The sequence below is a fragment of the Aulonocara stuartgranti genome (genome assembly GCF_965226115.1).
Source record: "Aulonocara stuartgranti genome assembly, chromosome: 9".
NCBI classification, from domain to species: domain Eukaryota; kingdom Metazoa; phylum Chordata; class Actinopteri; order Cichliformes; family Cichlidae; genus Aulonocara; species Aulonocara stuartgranti.
The window spans coordinates 29,127,068-29,151,645 of NC_138960.1; the positions used below are offsets into that span (position 1 = coordinate 29,127,068).

The window sequence follows — 24,578 nt, forward strand, 5'->3', positions numbered from 1 at the left end:
AGTGGTGTTGGAGATCTAATCCAAATTGCTGGGGTCACAAACCCAAAAAAGTACCGTCAGATTTTTTTAATCAACAGCTTCATTTTTCAGCACGGCAATGATCCTAAACACACTACCAATGAAATAAAAGTATAGATGGATAGAAAAAAATTCCGGGGAACATTATCATGTCATGGATTTGCTTCCATAGAGCCTGAACCTCAACATCTTGACAGATCAGAACAAAAGGCAGCTAACATCCAAAGAAGAGCTTTGAATTTCCTTTAAGAAGCCTTGAGACTTGAGGACTAATTAAAGAAACTACAAGAAAGCTTCAATAATACGGTTCAGCCTGTGTTGAAGAATAAAGGTGGTCATAGCAGATATTTTCTAAAAAGCTTATATTAATGTATCTATCTCTTTGGTTTCACCTTAAACAGGTAAAGCATCTTCACAGTCAAATGCAATGACATATTGTATGATGCTGTTCTCAGTGTGGTGAGTGAGCTGCAGCATTGTGTGAAACGCGGTCATACATTGACCTCATTTTAGTAATTTGGACAGCTCAGTATCGGGTAAACATAATTTATACAAAATGACTTTCTCTCGCGCCGTGGAGCGCGAGGAAATTTGATAGCACACTGTTCTGAGGGAGTGGAGGATCTGCCCCCCCGAGAGAATGAGTTTAATTTGCCTCGCGCTGACGTTTCATGTTAAAAAGGGGACACCCGTGCATCGCTAAATGCATTTATACGTAATGGGCGGGAAAAAACAACCAGTTTCTGTTTGTGTCGAGCTCGGCGTTGCTCTGCACATGTGTGCTGCGTTCCATTTTTTCTGCCAGTGACAAATCCTGCTCTTTATCATGAGCGATTAGAAAAATGATCATGAATAAACACAATCATTAATGATAAGACTCACCCTGACACTGATCAGCATCTCCGTTGTTCAAAATGATGATGAAGTGTTTTCTTTCCTGCTCACAATGACTGAAAATTAAAAATGATTTCTAACAAGTGCTGCACCTGCAGTAAAAAGACTCAAATTTGAGTATAATCTTCTAGTTTTTATATAAATTGCAGCTTTAGATAGAGGGCGGTAACCTTGACCACTGCGCTGTCTGTGGTTAGTTTGCATCAAACGTAATTCGTTTCCATATTTTAGCGTTTCTAAGCCTGTTTTATAGAAAAGACTACAGAGAAGAAAAAAATATAAACCAGCAACAGTCTCTCCTCTCACACCCTCTATCGCTCTCAAAAATGGCCCCCAAACACAAAAATGGCCCCAGAAACGTCTGGGAATCTCTCCTCTCCTCTCGCCCAGCCTCTCTCTAAGGCAATTTGTTGTGTAAATACGGTCTACTTACAGCTGACGGGTCCTTTCAGCTGTGGCGCTGGAAATGCAATTACAGGCAGCAAACATCTCCATTGTTATCACTGGAGGATGCAACGCTCATTTCGGTCCCCTCTGCAAAGGGGGCCGTTATTGATCGGTATCAGCTTTGAGGAGGGGATTACTAATGAAGCCATCTGAAAGCTTTTTGTGCTCAGTAAAGTTTGCACGCGCATAAGAGTATCTGTAAGTGTGTGTATGTGTGTAGGTCTGTGAATGGATGTGTGTAGGAGACACAAAAAATAGATAATGTGTGTCAGTAGATGTAGGTGCCACTCTGACATCCTGTTGGTAATGACTCCTAATTCTTCCTCATGTGGTGCTCTGGTGCCTCTGGTGGTACTTTTCTTAATTACTTCCACGATTATTTCCCCCAGAAAAACACTTCACATTGACTGTAGTCCAATGGCAGTGCGCTGAGGTAGAAATATTGTGATAATTGCATATTTGTAAAGCTTTGCAAGCCTGTTTTTGAGCAGTGCCTCATGCCATTTTTATTTATCAAAGTGTTGGCATATTTCATAGATGTAGTGCACATTTTTTTGCAGCCTTACGCCAAAGTTTTAGAGAAAGCCATAGAGCCCCTAAAAATTGCCTTTTTTTTACATTATGTAATAAACAAATTCAAATTTCAAATATTTTATAAAAACTGTTCCCTCTTTGGGAGTAACCCCCATATTCATTTACTGTCACATCACTGTTAATGCCTTTTATGCTCAGTGAAGTTCACATGAGCATAAGTGTGTCTGTAAGTAAGTGTGTGTGGGTGTAGGTCTGTAAATGGATGTGTGTTGGAGAGGAAAAACAGAGATAATGTGTGTCAGTAGATGCAGGTGCCACTCTGACATCCTGTTTGGTAATGACTCCTAATTCTTGTGGTGCTCTGCTGCCTCTAGTGGTACTTTTAAGAACAGCTTCCACTTTTATTTACAACAGAAAAAGGCTTCACAGTGACTTTAGTTTAATGGCAGTATGCAGAGGTAGATGTTTTATGATCATTGCATTTGGATGATGATTGATAATTATGATAATTGGTCTTGGAACCCTGTTGGGTTAAGGCCATTACGATTTATCAAAGTTCAAATCAAACCAAATCACTTTTATTGTCACATCACATTACCGGTACACTGGTATAAATCTTGTTTCATTGATTTAGTGCACACTTTTTGTAACCCTGCTCCAAAATTTACTCAAAGCCTCTAACATTTAGATGTAAACACTCCATATTCTTGTACATGTAATAAATAAATAAATGTTATAAAAGCAAACAAGATAGTTAGAGAAATCTGAAATGTAAAGTAAGAGAACTGTTCCTCCCGTGGCAGTAACCCCCCTCATGTGCATTAATAAGAATGTGAGAAAAGTATTTTTAAAGCCTTTTGATTTCACATTTTTAAGAGAGTCCAGAACTCATAATCCGACAGTATCTGCCTTGACTTCACCCTCTTTTCCCAGTTGCTAAGAACATGGTGGAAACACATTATCCTACAGAGAGTAACCTTAAAGCCGGCACTTAAACGCAGTCAGACATTGTTCTCGTACACCCAGGGTATAGCGAGCCTGACTCTGTGCTCGCTCAATTATTAAGTAACGCAACTTCACATACAACTCATTTCCCCACCACCCTTATTCTGAGTCAAGCTGCTCTAATACCATGCTTGTTTGGCAGTCTTTGAAGCAGAATAGGATTTTTCTTTGTCCCTGTTTGATGTGCGTGCAGGCGCCTGTGGACAAATGATTTGCTTCATTCTCTGCTGGCTTTGTTCTTTTGTGTTCATTTTTTTTTTACCCTTGTGTGATGTGATTGCACCAAAACCATTTTTGCATATTTATAAAATTCTTAATATCTAATGCTATTCACATTTTGCATCTTCACATGTGTGCCAAGGCAACGCAAGGTGGTGCTTTGAGGTTACTACTGTGCAATAGTAGTATGACTAATGTGCGTGCGTGCGTGCGTGTGTGTGTGTGTGTGTGTATACATATAAAATATAAAGCTACTTCACATTTATAAGATTCCAAGTATGCGTGTCTAAGTGTCGACCATTAAAGACGTATCGAAATGCAAAAAGCCTCAAAAAAAGAGAAAAAGAAAAAGCCCAGATTATATAAGATATTTTTGCACTAATGATGCATAGTAGTTGTCCTGGCACCCAATTTACTGAGGCTGGAGGAAAAATGTCCCTTAAAATATTCAGAGACTTGCAGCCTAATGATTAATTTAGACTTTTGCTAAAGTTATGCTTTTGAAATATGATTCGTTTATTAAAACTAACTATATTCTGTTTATGTAAGAAACACGACACGCACATATTTTTTTAAAAAGTTAATGACGTACGATGTTTTTGTTCTTTGCTTTGCATGACTGCACACTTGATTTCATACATTATTAACTATATTCTGTTGAGATTTTACATATAAAGATGTAGTACTCGGCTCTACCCACCTGTGTACAAAACAGCTTTTTGCTGTTGTGAGCTCTGGGGGGAAGCATGTGCTCTTTGAACACTTTATTAGGAGCACCATGCTACATACTGAGCAGGACCTCCCTTTGCTGCGCAGCTTCTACAAAATGTTAACATGATTGCATCAGTTAATGTCTGCAGAATGTTTTATTTCTTATTTTGTTTTGTAGCTGCACTTTAATCGTGCAAATCGTCCACTCTTCCGCCTTCCAGATGTTTGATGTTGGATCCAGATGTTAGCCTCTGTGGCCATTTGCTTTAGGATACGGAGCATTATCATCCTGAAAGTAGCCATTAGACAATAGGTTGTAAATTGTGGGTGTAAAGGGATAGACTGCACTTAGCCAGCTGCAGTGGGGTGGAATTTAATCCTTGATTGACTGGTGTTGCCATGAAAACATTCCCACACCATTACAGCTCCACCACCAGCCTGGACTGTTGACACAGGGCACTTTGGTGCTGATGTGAATTTCTGACCCTACCATCTGCGTCACTCTGCAGGCTGTGTTTTTCTGTTCTTCGGTTTCTTGTGAGCTTGTGCCAGCTGCCGCTCCATATTTCTATTTATGTGCGCTCCCGCTGTTGCAGCTCACCCGCTTCGAGGTTGGATGTTTGTGAACTCTGAGATCCTTTTTGTGCTCACAATAGTCATAAAGATTTGTTATCCGAGTTACCTCAGCCCTTCTGTCAGCTCCAGCCAGTCTGACCATTCTCTGACCTCTCATCAACAAGACATTTTCTTCAGCAAAACTATTGCTCACTGGATGTTACTTTTTTTTGTCGTGGTTTCATACTTTTCACACAATTCTAAGCAAAGACTGCTGTACTTGGAAATCCAAGGAGAGGAACAGTACTCCAGTACATCTGGTATCAACAATATCATTATCATCAAAGTCATCGATGTTCAGTTTGTCCCTCTTTCTGATGTTTCCTGTGAACATTAACTGAGATTCCCTATGCACATCACTGCTGCCACACGATTGTTTAACTGGATAATTGATAAATTGATGACTGGTTGAATGCACAGGTGCCTGCAGCCCCCAGTAATTGTAATATTGGCCTCCTTTAAATTCAAATGTGGTAGAAAATCTTAAATAACATATTTTGGCTACTTAAACTTATCAATGTGGTTTGCCCCTCCCTTCCTTCCCTCCCCATCTCCAGCTGCCTCCCTCTTCCTGCTCCACCACAACCACCCACACATGCAGGACCTTGGAGTAGGGGTATGTCACCAGGGTGCAGAGGAGGCTACCCCCCCCCCCCCCCCCCCCTCTGTCCCCTTCTGGCTGCCTGTGCCTCAATTTTATCCCACAACTTAGACATTCACATTACTCACACTCTCATTACACATATAGGATCTTGGGGGTGGGCACGATACACGGAATCCAAAGTACCATCAGGGTGTACACCTCACCCCTGGCGTCGTCGCCCACCTCTCAATTTTGAATACACGTAGACATTGAGGGCTAGCAGGAGGGACCATGCGCTTACCTGCTGCTCTCTGGCAGGTAGCTCCATGCCCTCCTGGGTTTTAAATGCACCTTAGAACACACATGCATCAACACTACAATGAGCGGGTGGAGGGAGGTTTGGAGTCTTCTCTCACCCCCATTCTCTGCGGCCTGCTGGAGCGGGGGGGCTGGAAGGAGGAGTTGGCCGTCCGACTGCAGTCTGGAGTGTGGGGCCTCCCTGCTGCTGCGGAGTCGGGGCGGTCTGCCTCCCCCCACCACAGGGAAAAGGGTAACACCACCTGGGTCTGGGTGCAGTTCCCCCCTCCAGGGGCGGGGGTACCTAGACCCGGTTTGTAGAGTACGCTTGGGGAGTGTGATCGTGTGTACAGCGTCTCTTTATGTCTGTCTCCACGTTGGTTGAGTGTGGAGTAAGTGCATATGAGAGCATGAGGGTGGGAATGGATGTTTGTATCTGTGTGTGCCTGTATGTCTGTGTCTATATGTCAGGTTGGGTGTCAGGCGCCACCTCTCTGGGGATATCTCAGGCCCTCCAAGGTTTGGAGGCCTATCTCCCCCTACCACCACTTCCCCTGCCAGTGGCGGACTCCCTCAGACATCGGTGCGTTGGTGGTTCTTTGTGTCCGGGGATGGGCGTCCAGGTACACACCGGCTCACTCCTTGGCGGCCGCTTATCGGGGCCTGGAGCCTGGGGCTCGCTCGGGCCACTTCGGAGGTGGGGTGCCCCCGGCCTCTCGGCCTGGGGCTCGGTCACTCAGGCGCGGCTGGCTGCCGGCGGAGCTCACGGGCGCGTCACTGCAACTCCCCCTGGCTTCTCCGCGGCTGCTGAGTGAGCCCTCATCTGGGACTCTCCTCAGCTCTTTCCGGGACAGTGGCGCAGCTGCCCCTCTGTTGGTCTTCCTTGGTCTCTTGTGTTCTGGGGGCCTCTGGATGTCTGGAGTTTTGATCTCCTCCATACCTGCTTCACGCCCTGGAGGACGGGGCTGTGGCCCCCCCACACCCTCTAGCAGATTATTACATGAAGGAACCTTTTAAAAAACAAAAAACAAGCGCGTCCATGCTCACAGGTGTACACACGGGTGATCACACCCACAAACTACACCCTTTTTGGCTCCTACCTCAAAGCACACTGTGTTCTGTTGATCTTATGTGCTGCACAATAATGTTTAACATTTAGTATTTACTGTCATATTCCCATATATCATTGTGATGTTGTTTATTCTATTACTCTTGTTCTCTTCTGCTTGTTTTCTTTTTTCTTTCTCAGCAGGTGACCCAGGTGATTGATATATGCTTTTTTTTTTTTTTTTGCTGCTCATTCTGTTGGTTTTTGGTTTTTGCCCTTCTCCCCCGTCCTTCTTCTCAGCTGTTTCTCTTTCCCTCTTTCTTTCTCCCCTTCTTTCCTCCAGTCAAGTCTGTCCCGTATTCAGCAAGTGAAAATAAAATAAACAATAAAAGGTGAATCAAATGGGATGGCTGGGATGGTCAATTTGGTAAAGTAAATCCGTTGGGCATCTTTCTTTGCCTTTAGACAACAATTCTGATGGCAAAAGAGCCAAACGGGACAGGCAAAAAAAAAAAAAAAATCAATGTGGTTTGCAAGGTGCTGTTTAGCTCTTTCACTTAAGTATATCATGTTTGCATGTTTTCTTGTCAGCGAGACTTTGGAGGTTGCTGCTTTTTGAAGTTAAGGCAGTTTTGCTTCCACAAAATTCTAAAATTGATATTTTAATAGAGCAGAAATAATTTCCCAAGGAAAAAAGAAAGACCTGCTTGCAGTGTGATTTATAGTACTAATGAGAACTCATCCTCCAACTTACTCTTAAACACTGATCATAGCACACTTGACACCAAGCAGGCAAACCAGAGAATTAAATAAAGATGGATTTAAGAAACCAAAAACAAATGGAAATTTAAAAAAAAAGAGAGGCTGCTGTGTCTTGCTTTGTGAAAGTGTTCAGACATGAACGGGTCAAAGCTTTCCAAAAGGAAAAAAAAACCTTCCTCCATTCAGATCTTAAAACCACATTAACTGTTTTTCCTTCATTAACACAACTGAAGTAAATTTTTGCAAATTTACTAAACTGAAGGTTCAGAAATTTCTTAAGTAGTTAATTTGCTGCAGATGTTAAGGACACAGTACCAGCTAAAAGTAAGGAAATAACAAAAAGCCCCAGGTGTAAATCTCCTACCGTGAGCGTAGCCTTTTCATATTAGACACGACTGAATAGCTCCATTCCCTCAGTGTTTGTCAGCTCAGCTTGTTCAGAGCTAATGCAGCGTAAATAAATGTAACGCTTAATGGAAAAAGTGACGTGCAAATTCACATTTTTTGCCATTCGGGGCTATTGAAGCATGATCAGTGATTTGTTATTTTGCCTAGATTAATATTCACAGTACTGTGCAAAAGTCTTGAGCCACCCCTCACATTTTCCTTCCAGTGAGACAGACTGTTGTTATTTATTCATTTATTGTGAAAGCGGTCTGGATCCAGTAGTTATCCAGGCTTTCTTGGGGTCTTTCAAATGTTTTTTTGTTTTGTTTTTTGACATCGGCTACTTTTTCTCTCATTTTCAGTCCAGTCCTTTTACCTGACCATTTTCGAAGGAGTGCTTCTCATTTAAACCTAAGAAAAGCACCTAACTCTATTTAATAACCAGTTTTATGTTTACATGTAACAGACGAGTGAGCAAAGAATCAATTTAAACATTTATCTTTAGACATTTTATTACTAGCCTGCTTAAACACACAATTTGTTTGGATTTCTGTAGCTGAATCTGTGAAAAAAATACCAAAGATGACAGTTTGATAAGCATAAAATAATTTTTTTTGCACTAGCCAGGTGATTCACAAAGAGCCCTTAGCAGAAAACCTTTATATATCTCATGGTGGTGTGCAGTACATTCTTTAAAAAAAAAAGAGGTAAAAATCTGGACAAGCGGAGGACAAAAGAAGAATTGGCAAGACTAAAAAACTATGTACAGCAGATGATCAGTGTCTGACAGCCATGTCCTTAAGAGACAGGAAATTATCCAGCAAAGATCTGACACAGGACCTGAAAGACCCATCAGGACCTTCTACTGTTTGTCAAAAACATCATTAGACATGGTCTCAGGGGAAGGGTGGCTGTCAAGAAGCCATTCTTAATGAATTGAAACACAGAGAGAAGGCTGAGGTATGCCAAATTACACAAGAATTGGACTGAAAATCATGGCATGATGATTTGTTTGGCTCAAATCATTGGCAGCATGTGGAGGAGGTCACGAGAGAGGTGAACAGTGAGTGTTTACGGCCATCAGTAAAACACAGAGGCAGCATTGTCATGGTTTGGTGCTGCATTTCATACAGTGGTGTTGGAGATCTTGTTAAAACTGATGGAGTTAACACACCATTCAGTACCATTTGAAAAGTATCTGCTTCATTTTTCAGCATAATAATGTTGAAAAAATGACAATCCCGAACCAACCTGGAGAGAAAACCACAGTGGACCGCTATCACTGATTAAATGGCCTCCTCAGAGCCCAGGCCGCAAAATGTTTAAAGCACTGTGGGATCATCTCCACAGAAAAATAAACAAAAGTCAGCAGACATCCAAGGAAGAGCTTCCAATGCCATTTAAGAAGTACGTAAACAAAGCAAGAAAGGTGGTCCTAGCAGATGGTGACTTTGAAGCTTGTCAGTTTTTGCCTTATGTGTTGTATTTCCATCTATGTTTGTCATGTTTCAGTGAATTACTGTATGTATTATTTTAAAGCAAAATATAAAGATGTAAAAAGCGGTATTATGTTCTTAACAATGTGATTGGTTTTGCACCAGTCCTCTTCATACCCTGCTGTGTTCTTAAGATCAGGTCTAAAGCTTAGTGGGAGTCAGTGTAAGGAGGCTGAAATGAATTTAGTTCTCTACAGCAAAAGGCTAAATAAGTTCCCAATAAAGGACCAGCAGATGGTAAAATTTGTCTTACAGTGGGTTGCATGGATACTGAGTTTCCTAATTTGACCACTTGAGGACACTGTTGGACAGCTGCTTTAGTCAAATCATTTGTCGTTTTTGGGAAAGTACTGAAGGCTTGTTGTGTATAAAATCACAAAACAAAAGAAAATGTGGTATGTGACTTGTATACCCTAGTGGTTACCTTCCCTGCTACTGGCAATTAAAATGAGGACATAACTGTAATGACTGTGATTACTGCAGTAATCACAAAGTAGGAATATTCAAGACCCTTTGTGGATTTGGCTGTAAAACCACGTGTGGCCTCACACGGCTTTACACAATCCAAAGTCATGCGGACCACCCTGCCTCACAATTGTTATCCAAGACCATGTTGATCCAGACCACTTCTCAAAAAGAAAAAGACTCTGGCATGCAGCAATATAATGAACAGCCAAAGAGCATTAAGTGTGGTGTCACTTGGTCTGCCATTAGTATTGTGTGTAATTGTTATTTCTGTCTCCTCTGTCCAGATAATGACGTCCTGCAGTTTGGCAAGCTAGTAAGCACCTCCAACACTTATGAGCCCACTGACCCCGGAAAGCCCAGGAAGGCCGTAACCGTGACCACAGACCAGCCTCTTCTTTGGAGCATGGGCATCGGTAAAAACAGGGAATGACAAAGAAGAGAAATCTTTCTTAATGGAAGTGAAAAATGTGGAATTGTGACCTAGTTTCTCCAGATCAGCTACGGGAAAAAAAAATCTCAGGTTTTACACATTTGAACAGGCTTTTTAATTTTTGTTCGCTCAGATATAAATGAAAAATCTAATGCTGAAAAGCTAATTTCTTTGCTGTAACCATGGTGACCACTGTCTTTTGAATAACATACTCAAACCACAATAGTCGTGAATGCCAAATTATTACTACTCTGATGGTAACGTGAAGTGGCACTATACAGTTAAACTCTATTCCTACCTTGAGCTTCTACACTGCAGTGTTAAATTCAAAATGAACAATTCTGTTTTAATATCTGCACATTATTGCCTACGTGTGTCCAGATATCCTTTGCATAGCAGCATCCTGCGTGTGCCTTTGAGGTCAAGACGATGGGCCTGCCTTCTGTGGCTGTTAGCAATCTCTATGGATTAAATCAAATTGAGAACGCCTAATTAAAAGTGCCTTTTGATTGCAGATTTACAAAAGGTAAAAACCAAGCTACTGCAAAAAGGTGCTGTGTTGATAGAGTAGACGGGACATATCAGATTTCCAATTATTTTTATTTACACAGTGACATAAATGTTGAGCACAGAATGTAAAAATGCCATCCCGACAATCCCCCCTCCCCCCCAATCACACCAGCTGTTAACACTGCACCACCATCTCCTGTCCCCACGAGATGAAGTCTGAGTGATCAGGACCTAACCGCCACTAGAAGGAAAAACAGAGAAGGGGATGTTAAGTTGGAGAACACAAATGCACCTTATTTTTCACATATTCTCACTTTTTATAACAGCCTAAGCAGTATTATTATGCTGTCTTCTACTGTACACAAACAACTGCCAACAGTACTGGTGTGACTTTTTAAATCCTGTGTTCTGTGTAATAAAAATGATTAATCACTGGAAGAGTTTGTGTCATTTTATCATCCATTTCATGAAATTTACATACAAGAGAAACTTGATCAGAGACTTAAATAAAAGATGCAATCATGTTAAATTTGTCTGTGGAAATATAGTATTAGTAGCAGCTATAACATATGACTGTAACAATTAATGGTAGAGCCATAGTGATTCACAAGATTCAAGGGTGATGGCAGAAATTCTGGATCAAAGTGCAGTATTTTTTCATTATAAAATTAAGACATTACAGGAGTTTTAAAATAAAAATACATATATATTGTACTGAGTGAAATTGAGGATGAACTTAGATAACAACAAGTAAAGGCAGATGATAATGAGAAGTGGGTCTGGATCAGTAAGTTACCCTCATTGTCTGTAGAGTCATCACTGACTTTAATTTTGAATGACCAGCTGTACTCAGATTGAGAGGAATACAAAGGAAAACCCTAACCCCCCAATTATCAGTGAGCCAGATGAGAGCACGTTTTAGACGATATTATCTAAAAATTGTTCGGAGACGGTCTGCGTGATGCTGTTTATCATAAATTGTTTACTTACACAATGATGTTGTTGATGGGGATGTGAATGAGCTTGACAAAGAAACCAATGAATCCCATGATGGCAAACCCAATCGCTGTGGCCATTGCAATCTTCTGAAATTCTGGGTGAGGGCAAAAATAATCATTGTTAAAAATACTGGAAATAATACAATGTCCCTATTAAAGAATTGAGCTCTTTGGATCCGGAAATTGCTAGTCAATTGGTTCAAATTTATATATTCATTTTCGTTTCCAGCAAACAAAGGCTAGCCGACATAAATAAAAAGAAACAACACCCACCTTTTCTGTCGGGTTTTGTGCACCTCTTAACGAGCCTGATGGAGTCTTTCACGAACTGCCGGCCGGGCTCAACAAACTGCATAACCTGATCCATGGTGCTTAGTCTGAAACAACACAAGTCAATCTTAAAGCTGGGACTGGTTTCAGTGCTGACGTTGACTTAAGCTGTCCGAGCTTTAACAACTTTGTTATTATAAATATACTGTATATATTCTCATTTTCTAAGAAAGAAACAAAAAACACGATAAAAACAAGCATGCGAAGCTGATTTTAAGTCAGTTATGTTACGTTAATTTAATTAAAACTCGACTTTAGCTAACGCTATCCTAAGATATGCTAACTATTATGGCGACGTAGCGTTATGTTGGCAATAAACCTCGACATGTAAAATAAAATCAAAAGGTTCCAACCCAACTATAGTTGGTTACATTTATCTGATGAAAAATACACATGTGTATTTAAAAGCGGCAGTTAGCTTACCTATTTCCTACGTGATGTTTAGTAAGAAAGTCGGAGAAGTGAGAGCCACGTAGCTACGACACAAATCACCCCCTTGTACAGAAAGAGCTGACGTAGACTTTAGGAGCGCATGCGTATTGTATTCTATGCGCTGTTATCATTCTCTGCACCGCCCCCTGCAGGCGGGGAGGTGTTCTTAACGATTACACTTTCTGGAGTCGACAGGCAGAAGGAAGAGAGGAAGACCTCAAAGAAGATCCATGAATGTAATGGAGCTGGCTATAAAGAGGATTGGTGTGATACTGTAAGATCATATATCCCATCGAAGTTGTGCTTTATTTACATATTTGGGCAAGCAAACATTTGTAGCCATCATCCCAGAAACACATTAATAGCAATAGACTGAAAAATGAAAAACAATCAAGATAATAAACAAGTCTTTAGTCGAGGACTAGAATTAGGTATAGAAAAACAAGTTTATCCCCTTTAATAAAGATAAAACACTCTAGCAGACAGCAAACTGGCAATGATTTAGTCACTTTCACAATTAAAATAAATAAGAAAACTAAATAGTTACAAAGGAATTAGGGCCCCTAAATTTATCACATATTTAAATCCATAAAATTACAATCAGGGGTTCTAGATCCTTTTTTTCAGAGACTGTATATCTAAATCAGAATGCACACATTGTTCAGACAGATTACTGGTCATGGGCTTATCTTATTCCACATTCCTTAGGCACTAAATCCTCCCTCATGTGATGCAGATTAAGATGTGATTTCTAAACAGCATTCTGGCATTTGCTTTATAATGACTTTTCTTTCCTTTCTTCATTATACTTAGCGTACTCATCTCAGTGTCATAGTGTCAAAGCACACATGTCACATCACATAACATGTCTATAGGTTACAAACGAGCAAAATTTTGCAATGTAGTTGTTACTCTTACATGCTGACACTTACAACCATATGTGTCCATGCTGTAAATAGTTCTTTCTACTGTTAGGAGGAAAGGTAGAACTGCAAGCATTTATAATGATCTGAGTTTTACTGATCAGAACCAGATCCACACTTTGCTCTATCTCGCTGTTCAAGACTGGAATGAACAAGATATGCCCTCACAGAAATAAGCATCATGCACTTTTTAATAACACTTTTTCCCACCAAAACATACAATGTACAGCTTTTTTAGATCATTTACAAAATAAAATGGTCTTTGGAGCAATCCTGTTACTTTTCTTTTAAACAGTAACATTAATACATGTATAAAAGTGCTTAGCAGTGCTGTTTAAAGTATGATGTTTTCACACACAGTGTCTTCACTGCCAGGTGATGCCGAGCATGTTACAGCTGACCTCCCACAGTTTCTGCGCCAAGTCATCATCAGAGGCGGTTCTTGAGCACCTTGCAGGGGCGCAGTCACTGCACACACAAAGAAACAGAAAATGAGAATTACACACTATGCACTGCATTTATGTAACTTATAAAAAATGGGGAAAAAACATTACATCAAGTGTAACTTTTCCTTTATTACCAGGTAGAAACACTGGGCACGGTAACACCGGCACTCTAAAAGCTCTTGCGGTTAACTGAAATACTGGGACTGTGTACCTGAAGTACCCTCCACTCAGGCTCTCTAGACCTGGCTCTGCAGCACAGTAAATGGTAGTCTGCGCTCCCTCCACTGTGGTCTTGGTAAAAACCTTGAAGATCTTCACCGCCACTTGGATACATTGGTGCTGGTGCCTCCACAGGTCAGACTGAACCACCCCTGGGTGCAGAGAGAAGACGCTCACCCCTGTACCTGCAACACAAATGCAAGCACATACAAATGCTGCCAAATAACATGTGCTAACAATTGTCACCTGCTATTTATATGTGCATGTTGGGATTTTAAGCGAGGTTTGTAACATTTTTTTCAACCAGTCCCTACAGTGAATATAGTTTTTTTTATTTTTAATGAAAACAACAACAGACAAGTTAGCCTTTGTTAAAACACCTTCAGTTTATTTCTGAGTTAATGGACTGAGCTCTACTCCTGGAGGATTAAAGAGAGCATTCAAGTGGAAGTGGGACCCTGTTGGCAGATGAGTAGGTACGAAGGCAGACAGGTACTGACATAGGCAAGTATTTCTGCAAGTTACTCAGGGTGATGTTAATAGAAAGTTTAAGCTTGTTGCTGCCAGACTGTTGTTATGTAAAAATGTAAAAAAAAAAAAAAATCTACTTCCTTGACTCAACAGCACAACTTCATCCCATTAGTCAGATTCCATGACTCTGAGTCTCTCAGCAAAACCCGCCTACACGATGTCTGCACATGCTCCACTTTTACACATTTCTGTGGCCATATCATGGCTGTAAGATACCCATGTGTTATAGCCTTCATTCCTCATGATGCACATTTGGATATTCCTTTTCTAAAAGCTCACCTTGCAACCTTTTTGCGAGTGAGCATGCAAAGAGGACGTTAGCCAGTTTGCTCTGTCCGTAGGCCTTCATGGCATCGTAACTCTTCTCACTGTTGATATCATCCAGTCGAAGCCCAGTCCAAGTATGGGCCACCGATGCCACCACGACAATACGGGCCGGAGCAGAACGCTTGATGAGGTCCAAGAGTAAGTAAGTCAGCAGGACGTGACCTGATGAAAACAATTAGAACACCTTTTCTTGTTAATTTATTAACAAAGCAAACCCAGCAGTTAATGTGTAGTGTATGTATAATAACCCTTTTAACAAATATAATTAGTTTTACTATTTTGCAAAAAAGACACATAAGGAAACTGTGCCAATCACATCAGTGACTAGCTGTGCTTCTTGTATACCTGTTGCTGGAATTTGTGTGGTTGTTTCTCATATGCAACATAAAGTAGCTCTTCCTGTGGAGTTTATAAAAAAGCCAGCCACCTGACTGAGAACAATCTAAAATCTGACTCCATTTAGACGACCAAACCTGGCCACCCTCGTTTTCAATTTAAATGGCACTCTACAACCGCAGGAGTCGCAATCTCAAGCAAATCTCGTGGTTTTTTTCCTACTCCTTCTTCCTTGCTGTGAGCTTTCTGCTTCATTAGAAGTCAGAAAGTTTACATTATCACCGGATATTATTCCTGCTGATGTGGTAAACAGTGTGTCACCCAATACAATGCATGCCACGAAGTTTTCTTTTTCTTTTTTTGTTTGCAAAACGTTGAGGGACTCTTCTTGATCTTAATAAGAGCATTTTTCTTTACTGTTTTTTCATTAATTCCCATTTTGCGTAACAATATCACTGTTAGATTTGTATTGTTGATTGTCATTTATGCTTAGAAATATTTACTTATATATGCTTAGAGTTTTGTAATTAGTTGTAGATTGGTAGAGGTTTTGATCCTTGATAGTCTGCAAACTTTGTGTGTATTAGACAGCACTTTGGGAGCATGAGAGGTCATACCGTGTCTTATTGTTTTATGGTAGGATTAACGTAGTTGCGTCTGTTCTAGTCTAAGTGCTCTTTGTTTAGATGAACTGCAGGACTTCCTCACCGTGTTATCTAGGATGAACCATCTAGGGTGAGGGGGAGGCTACCCTCTTCCTGACCAAGGATGTTTAACCCTTTGATCAGCAACACACACACACACACACACACACACACACACACACACACACAGGCAAGGTACTCTTTGTTTGTATGTAGACGTCGTATGTTAATGAACCTATGCATATTCATGTAACCTCAATAAAAGGACAGTGTTACGGGAGGACGGACGAGAGCTACTGGGGTCAAGCGAAGGGACGGCGCTCTGTCCAGTCTCTCCCGTGCACGAGTACCATGAAGAAGTTTGCCTACTTGCGTCTTGCTTGCAGTGTAATTATATTGTCTTAACGTTCCAGCGAATAGGTTCAAGCTACAAACCTATCAATCACTGTTTAAAAGAGCATGTGAACACATAAAGAATGTGCCAAAGTGCACAGGTTTATTTCTGGATATTTGTACATGTCTGTGTGTTTGCATATGTGTGTGGGAGACCATGCTGGAGCACAGAGTGTTCCCGCTCCGTCAGCCTGAGACAAAAATAACATGGAGGAAAACATCACCTAGGAAGAATCCATGGTCCAATAAAGGAGGAAACACCGGCAGCAGCAACTCTAGTTCATTGTCCTAGCTTGGTGAGACAGTCAGATTGGCGTATGTGTTATTAATGCCAGATTTAAAATGACCTTTTTCACTATGAAAATATGCCTGTCACCAGGCAAACTTAGCATAAATTCAGTCAGAGGCACAGTGTAACTGTCAGCTGTTCACGTTAAAGTAAACTGGCAAATCTAAGCTGTCAGAAAAAGTTGTAGCCAAGCAAACTGTGTAAACATATTTAATGACTGCTTCTAAATATGAAACATGAGCCTTAATTTCAAAACAAAAAAGAAGCGTAAAAATGCAGAGAGAACAATACAAAACTGAGAGTAACTTACCCAAGTGATTGACACCTAGCTGCATTTCAAACCCATCAACCGTCTTGGAGTAGGGACACATCATAATGCCTGCGTTGTTTATCAGGATATTCACTTGTTTTTCCTCTGGAGAAAAAAACAAAAAAACCCCACACAAACTGCATATCTGATAAAACAACTGGTTTTAAATTCAAATGCTTTTACAGTATGCCTCTAATTATCTGCAGCAGAGGCAGTGGAGGGGCTGAACAAACAGGGATTTATACATCAGCCCTGCAATTAGTGAGCCCTGTTTGCTTGAAGAGTCCATTACTCCTTAAGAGGCATACAAGTATGCTCTTGAAAGGAAAAGTGGATTTTTAAAAAAAAGCATATACCATTGATAACAACTTCAGCAAAGGCCCTGATGGACTTGGTGTCAGACAGATCAAGTTTCCTGATGACCACGTTCTCATTTCCTGTGTCTTCCAAAATGTCCGTCCGTGCCTCCTCCGCCCTCTCGAGGTCTCTGCACGCCATGATGATGCGTGCACCTACAAAGTAAGATCCACAGAGCACAAGCTAGTGACAAATAGTATAATAAAATACAGTCCCTCACTACAGAGTATCAGTTTAGGTGAGCACAGGGACCTTAAATCACCCCAAGTTTCATTAGGAAAGACTTGACCCACATCATATTCTTGAAAGTGTGAAATTTCACTCTGAGCTCACATCCTGTTTTTGGCAGCAAATGATTTTTATACACCCCATAACAGCCATTTTCACAGCAGTTGTATTGTACTACCCTAATACTTGAACAGTAGAGTTCAAAAGATTCCCAAACTTAAAACTACAAAAAAAGCTTTGCTCATTTGGTGGGATACAAAAGGTCCCAGCATTAAATGAAGAACCTTAATCTTTCAGGGTTCTTCAGATGGTCCTGTAATGTTTTCTAAGCTCTTACTCAGCATCTCATTTAGCCAACTGCTCCACTCGAACAAACACAAGACCCTCTCGACTGTGTCGTTCTCATTCGCTTCTGACACAAATTACCATGCATTCTTCTTAATGAGCACAGAAGGGGGGGTTTGAGGACACATGCACCCACCCTTTCTTTCACCCATATGCAGGCACAAATATGCACACACACATACACACACGCTCTCCTGCAAACACACTCACACATATGCAAAATAGCTGCAGCGCCCAGTAATTACAGAAGATGGGAGCCATTAACTAGTTGTAATATAGCATCTCCATCCTATTGCTGCCGTCTTTGTTTCCATCCTGAGGACCAAACTATTCCCACATCAACAGGGATGCCGAGTTCATACAATTAAATAAAATAGTAAACAAACAGTGAGAGTCAAGTCCAAGAGGCGTGTACTGAGTCACGTCCAAGATCTTTCAGCAGATGATTTTTTTTTCACATGCGCAAATCATCTGAGTATGTAATAAAAAGCAAAAATGGCTTGAGTCAGTTTTGATCATAGACTGATTATTCACACTCAGTATGATATGTAATTGTAACAGTCTTTCCTGATTTCACTTCATAAACATTAAATTTCACATGGACAGCTTCCTTTGACAACTCATTACGTGGACCAAAAAGTAAAATAAATTAGTAAATGATAATAATAATAAAATAAATTTCGATCAAAATCATAACAAACGATTGACAATGTTGAGATGCAGTGCCTGAAGGAATCGCTTCTCGTTATCAATCTTTCCAAATCCAATCATGTTGTCATCACATTGTTGCATAATCCAGTTTACTGAAAGATGATGCTGTGCCTCCTTCTACTTTGTTTTAAGGCTGGGAATCTAGTTGTATTATTATTACTATGGGTTATTTTATACTGGTGCCAGTGTAAATTTAAAAAAAAAATTACATGTTGGTTGTTCTTAAACTGAGGAAGGTGTATGTGGCATGCTGTGTCCGTCATGATGCAGATGGCTGAACAAACTGAGTCTTGTATGCAGAACCAGCTTTCATATTACTCACTCTGTGTGCATGTGTGTGTGTGTGCATGTGTGTGTGTGTGTGCATGTGTGTGCACGACTGCTAGATGCACTGTCTTTGTTTCATGTCTGGCCCTGCAGGGGACCCTCACAATGCTCCCTCTGTCCCTGCGACGCCTCATCTGTCTTCAATTTCTGACAGTCGTCTGGAATCATTGAAACATTAACCAAGATGCTCATTTAAAAATATATATATATTAAAAAACAAAACAAAACAAAAAACCCACAAATTTTTAGCTATATTTTTATTCAGATTCATGATAGACTTGGGTATGCCAAGCAAGTTGGACCTAGCCCAATCACATAAGTGTTCTTAGTGCTTAAATCACGAGGTCAGAGTGGGATATGCACTGTAAGTCACAGCCTGCCAGTTAGTGTAAATTAAAGAGGCAGGCACACGTCTGAAAACCTGATAGACAGAGGCAGATGGAGAAAGACCCGCAGCTGGGCACAGTACCTCTTCTTGCCAGGTCCTTGGCAGTTTCTTTGCCTATACCAGTGTTGGCTCCAGTGATGACCACTGTTTTCCCATCTAACCTCTCCTCAGAAGACCAGTGGTTACAGCACACACCCCTGAACAAGAGGCAAGTAAAAGCATTGATTATATATTTTTCCTTAAAGTTTTAAAGACCTGATCTTTATTTGGACACAAAAGAGTCTATAAATCAGCACATGCTCTCATACTAACTATTCAACATCAGACTTACACATACTGCATCTGTAACAGAGTATATTACATCAGTTGGTTTCCAGAATAATTGCGCAAGTCGTCTAAACAGATTCATGCTCAAAGCTCTTTTTTCCGTTTTCAAAATTTGCATAAAAACACCAATAAAACCACGACGCAAATCACTCTGCAAAATCTGGTGACACAGTGGATAATCTTCAAATATCTCACACTGCTGGTATTATTAGAGCCAGCTACCTAACCTTTAACGTTTTCTGCAGGCTCTATTTTATGTATTTTTCTCCTACCTGCAGTACATTCTTCCTCAAAGAGCAACAGGTTTCCACCTTAGGACCTCTGCGACAATACAGCTCCTTTCTCCGCCACAACACTTTATCAGCGGGTTCCGTGCTTTTCATCTGTCAGCCACCTCTCCTCGTTTTCTTTTGCGTATAGGTGCCGGGGCCAATCAGGGGCGGGCTGACGCATAATTGATTCACAAGTTACAGGCTGTGGGAGCAGCCGGCTCTCCTGCCGCCTCCTGCTGTCGGAGAGACTCGAGTTATGGGGTTAGCTGAGGCGAGAGTGTGATAATTCACCACTGCAGTGTGTGATACCACCGAGAACGTGGAAAACCCAAAGTTAAAACGTGCCTCACTTCACTATGTAGCAGCATGCCAGAGCTAAAATCCTAATGATGTAAGAGTCTAATAAAAATGGGAAGTCTGTTTTTTTTTTCACTCACAAACGGACACACAAGGACACACAATGCTATATCAGGGATGTTTCTTTATTGGAAGCTGTTACATTTGTCTTAGCCTTCAGATCAAAGGTGAAGTTTATCTCCAGCGGATGCCCAACAGGTGGCAGCTCACAACCCACAGCTTCAGGGCTGTGCCGTCATCCTGGCCGGCATTGGAGCTCTCTGCTCTGGAGCAGTTACTGTGGGGAAAGGGGTGAATGGACAATACATAAGCACATCGTTTAAGTGAGCTATACATTTCCATCGCTGTAACATAAAGTGCACTAAAACATGTGATAATTAAAATGTAACCAGCTGATAGTTAGAAGATAGTAGATAAAATGGAGACACAATTGGATAGCTGTAAGGTAATATTTGGTGCATTACGTGTAAATTAATCAAACGCCACACTTTCTTCATTGATCATTACATTTCTAATTTATTCTTTTTCGTTACTTCAGGTAGTTACTCATTGCTTCAGGGCTGCATGACCATCAACAGACTCGGTTTAAAATGTATCAAATGTGAGTTATAGCCATGGGTGGAGATACAGTATTTTCCGGTCGTGCTGAGCGATTTGGAGACTGAACAGATAACGCTGTTCTTTCTAAGAAAGGTGCATATTATAAAATATTTATTATCTAACGAATCACTTATACAGAATGACTCATAGATCTTTAGTAATTACCCATTAATTAGTGTATTAAGAATTATTCGGATGATATCGATGAATGGCTCCTCTCGTCTTTCATGATTCTTTAATCACACCTGTTTTATAGCGATTAAGCAAGTTTTTGTCTGTAATTGTAAATAGTTTTCACGCTGACCTGTAGTATCCTCCAGTGACCAGCTGATTCTCAGGAGTGACGGTACAGTAGATGGTGGTGTAGGCTCCCTCTGCTGGGGTCCTGATCAGAAACCCGAAGTTCTTGACTATATCCAGAAGAGGGCGCCTTATATACCTTAAAATGTCAGTGTTCACGAAGCCGGGGTCAACTGAGTAGGCTGTGATACCTAGAACTGGAGGGATTGGTATAAATATTATTTATCCAACCTGAAATGAAGCAGATCCTTGATAACAGCTTGTAGTCACACATGAGTGGACACATCAGTAAAGTAAAACACCCAGAATATATAGTTTCACTTGATTTAGAAAAAAAAAAGATACAGAAAGCCTTGACTCATATCTGGGAAGAAATGACAGCATTATTAGTGAATGAGGAGTGATTTGCTGGGCAACAATTAAGTCTTTAACACAACTTATTTCCCTGTGCTCTGATGTCGCCCAGAGCAGTTGTGGTTGAGGCATGGGACTCTCACACTGTTGAGATAAGATCCGTTTTCTCCTTGCATAAGGAAGGCGAGGTAGACAGGCAAAAGACGACACATAATGACTAGATAATATTTCAGTCTCTGCGTCCCTACCCTCTGTCCTTTTAGCCAGCTCTCTGGTGAACAGGACATTAGCCAGCTTGCTCTGTGCGTAGGCCCTGAAGTGATGGTAATCCTTCTCCCCTTTCAGATCATCAAAATGGATCTTGCCAAAGATGTGAGCTGCTGATGACAGGTTGATGACCCGAGATGGGGCCGAGTGCTTCAGCAAGTCCAGCAGCAGAAAAGTCAAGAAGAAATGACCTAAATGGGTGGTAGGAGAGAAAAAGGCGAGGAGTTTTAAGCCACCACTGATCACTGATCACATATTTAGCAGTAACAACAGGAGCTGACTGACAACTCATCTGCTCTTTTGCTAAAGTCTGTTTCAATCTAACATGTTTGTCATTAACTAAACCTTGTGTGTTTTTTCCTCCTACCCAAGTGATTGACTCCAAACTGCATCTCAATTCCATCCACTGTCCTGGCAAAAGGACACACAGCCACGCCTGCATTGTTGATCAGATAGTGAAGAGCTTTCTCAGCTGTGAAAACAGGACAATTGTTACCACCATCACAGTATTTAGAAGGAAAAAAGAATGCACGCACTACTCCGAAGTCCGCGTGTGTGCTGCGTGTGCCACCCACTGTTGTAGATATTCTCAGCAAACTGGCATATTGATTTGGTGTCAGCCAGATCCAGTTGCCTGGTGACTACCTTCGCTCCCTTCACCTCCCTCATGACGTCGCAAGCAGCTTGCTCTCCCTTCGCCATGTCTCTGCACGCCAAGATCACCCGGGCGCCTACGGGAGATTAATTCCTCTTGTTTGCGTGTACATGCATGTTTGACATTTGAACAAGATAGCACGATTTCAACACATATGTCTGGGCCAGTTTGGCAGTCTTTGTGTCGTGGCAGTATGCTCTGAACTTAATCCCTCTGCCTGCCTTTGATTAACCAGTACCGATACATGAGTTCATTAGAATTATGCGTTATCATAAAGACAGTTTATGTTTGAGTAACCTGATTGTATTTATTATATTTGCGGGAACAGGAAGCTTCAAGTGCACAAGTTCACAAGTACACTGAGTCACGCAGACGAGAAAGAATATGACAACAATTGTAAAGAAATTTGTTACTCATCATTGCATTTGCTGTCTTTACATGTGCAGCGCTGTTTGCTTGCCTCTGCTAGCCAGGTCTTTAACTGTCTCTTTTCCTATTCCAGTGTTGCCCCCCGTCACTATAGCTGTCTTCCCATCTAGACGTGTATCTGAAGACCATGTGGGGATGAAGAGAGACCTGTGGAGTGAGACACCTAAAGCCTTTATCTCAGATGGATGAATGAAAAGCTACCGTCAGACTTTTCCCCCCCTTTCTGGTGATGATGTACAAAAACTTACCTGATTGCTTGCATTTCCAAAGTAAAATAAAACTGTGATATCCCTACTCAAAAATTGTTTTCGCTGATGTTGATAAGTCCCAGAGATGTGGAGGCACAGGGCTGAGAGAGAAAGCAAACATGACCGCCTTTTAAATGGTAAGCTGTTGTCAGAAAGAAATACCCCTCTGTTGGAACTCATCACTGGTGCTAATCAATTAAGGCGGAATTTCAAGATAAGCGTCATATGATTGGTGATGCAGTATTTTAAAGAATCAAAGAAACAGAGAAGTATTTGTTTAAGAGGTTTCAGCTCTGCGTACCAAACTAAGTATTTGAAATGACTCAGCAAACTAGATTTAAGACACTGAATCTTTATTTACTGTAAAAGGAAAGTAAACCCTTTTCAATTCTAAGGCTTTATAAATCAGGGATCAATAAAAATCCCTGGTCCTTAGCATGTCTTAATATAAGGCTGTTTAACGAGAACTAGCACTATCCCCTCACAGCAACAACATCCGGGGTTCGAATCCAGGCAGGACTCAGTGGAGTTTGCATTCACCATCCAAAGACAAGAATGGGGTTAGTTTAATTGGTGATTCTAAACTGGCCGTAGGTGAGATTGTGAGTGTGAACGGTTTTCCGCCTCTCTCTGTGTTATCCCTGTGACAGACACAGAAAAAAAGACTCATCACAACCCCAGCAGGATGCCGAGGTCCTGCAAAACAAGGCCAAATAATCGCTCCTCCACCACCATGCGTAACACTTGGTATGAGGCATTTGTGCTGATATGCTGTGTTTGGTTTTCAAGAAATGTGGCATTGTGGATTAAGGCCAAACACTCTACTTTGGTTTCATCTGGTCAAAGGACGTTGCTTCAGAAGTTTGTGGTTTGTTCAGATGCAGCCGTGCCAACCTAAGCTGTTCTGCTTTGTTCATTTTAGAGAAAAGAGCGTTTGTCCTGCAACCCTTCCAAAAAAGTCATACTTTCCTTTTGAACAATAATGGCCCGATCTGAGTGTGTTTGCTCTCAGCAAGATTGGCAACTGTCTAGAATGTTTTGCAGTTGCCAATCTAGCTCACTGTGCTCAGTGATGGCCTTATAACCCTTTCCAGACTGATAGACAGCCTCTTTTAATCATTCGTAATATCTTTCCGCTATGGCATTGTGCTTCCACACAAACAAACAGCCAAAAGCCCTGCTTTTAGAGTTGCTCGCACTTACTGTGTGATGCTGATGTATTAATTACAAGCACTTGATCAGCATCACCTGGCTGCTACTTACACTCTTAATTCCTATGGAAGCATTAAAAGGGTGTGTTTAGCGTTTCACACACTATTTCTGCATTTTGCCTTAGTTTTCGTTGACACAGCGTATGCTCATATTTGTAGTTCTTCGCGGTTGTATTTGTCTGATTTTTTCACATGACTGTATGTAGCTGTATTTACCTTTTCTCTGAAAATTTTCTTCCTTTTCTGCATTAGAATTATTATTATTATTACTGTCTATTATTACTGTGTCGTAGATGTAACAAAATCACAAGAGCAAATTTTTCAATTAAATTTGTAAGACACTCATTAAAAAGATTCTTATGTATAAAAATGTAAAAGTTCCACACAGTTTCATTCATTCATTATGTATTTATCAGCTACCATCTGCTGCTTCCATTCAAAGCAGTTCATCATATTTACATCCTCTCAAAAGCAAAATCATTATCTTTGAAGAAACTAGAAACTCCATCTGCTGTCAGTGCTGAGTAACGAATCTCAGCTGTAATGATCTTTTGCGAGTCTGCAGCTGGAATCCAAAACTTGCTTCCACAGGTGAGATGA

General features: G+C 41.0%; 3 protein-coding genes across 4 annotated transcripts in view; 1 reads left to right on the plus strand and 2 right to left on the minus strand.

The window, feature by feature from the left end:
• The window catches only part of tpk1 (thiamin pyrophosphokinase 1), a 90,385-nt gene extending 79,722 nt beyond the window's left edge, over positions 1-10,663 (plus strand). For both annotated transcript variants that reach the window (XM_082545901.1, XM_082545902.1), the window contains exon 9: positions 9,769-10,663. In XM_082545901.1, coding sequence (XP_082402027.1) covers positions 9,769-9,914 — 146 coding nt within the window. In that variant the 3' untranslated portion in view covers positions 9,915-10,663. The remainder of the gene's footprint in view (positions 1-9,768) is intronic.
• A 747-nt stretch (positions 10,664-11,410) lies between these two features.
• sec61g (SEC61 translocon subunit gamma) lies at positions 11,411-12,287 on the minus strand (the record flags this gene model as incomplete). The annotated part of the gene is made up of 3 exons (XM_082545903.1): positions 12,176-12,287; positions 11,696-11,799; positions 11,411-11,517 (listed from the first exon to the last, which is right to left on the minus strand). Exons 2-3 carry the CDS (start codon positions 11,787-11,789, stop codon positions 11,411-11,413), a joined length of 201 nt encoding a protein of 66 aa, XP_082402029.1. The 5' UTR covers positions 11,790-11,799; positions 12,176-12,287.
• A 1,174-nt stretch (positions 12,288-13,461) lies between these two features.
• LOC309714562 (retinol dehydrogenase 12-like) lies at positions 13,462-22,910 on the minus strand. The gene is made up of 13 exons (XM_082547106.1): positions 22,768-22,910; positions 22,551-22,666; positions 22,011-22,166; positions 21,803-21,907; positions 21,417-21,626; positions 20,819-21,011; positions 20,092-20,191; positions 19,040-19,196; positions 16,959-17,114; positions 16,603-16,707; positions 14,583-14,792; positions 13,765-13,957; positions 13,462-13,575 (listed from the first exon to the last, which is right to left on the minus strand). The coding sequence occupies exons 1-13, from the start codon at positions 22,779-22,781 to the stop codon at positions 13,473-13,475; spliced, it is 1,818 nt and encodes a 605-aa protein (XP_082403232.1). The 5' UTR covers positions 22,782-22,910; the 3' UTR covers positions 13,462-13,472.
• Between the last annotated feature and the right edge of the window lie 1,668 nt (positions 22,911-24,578).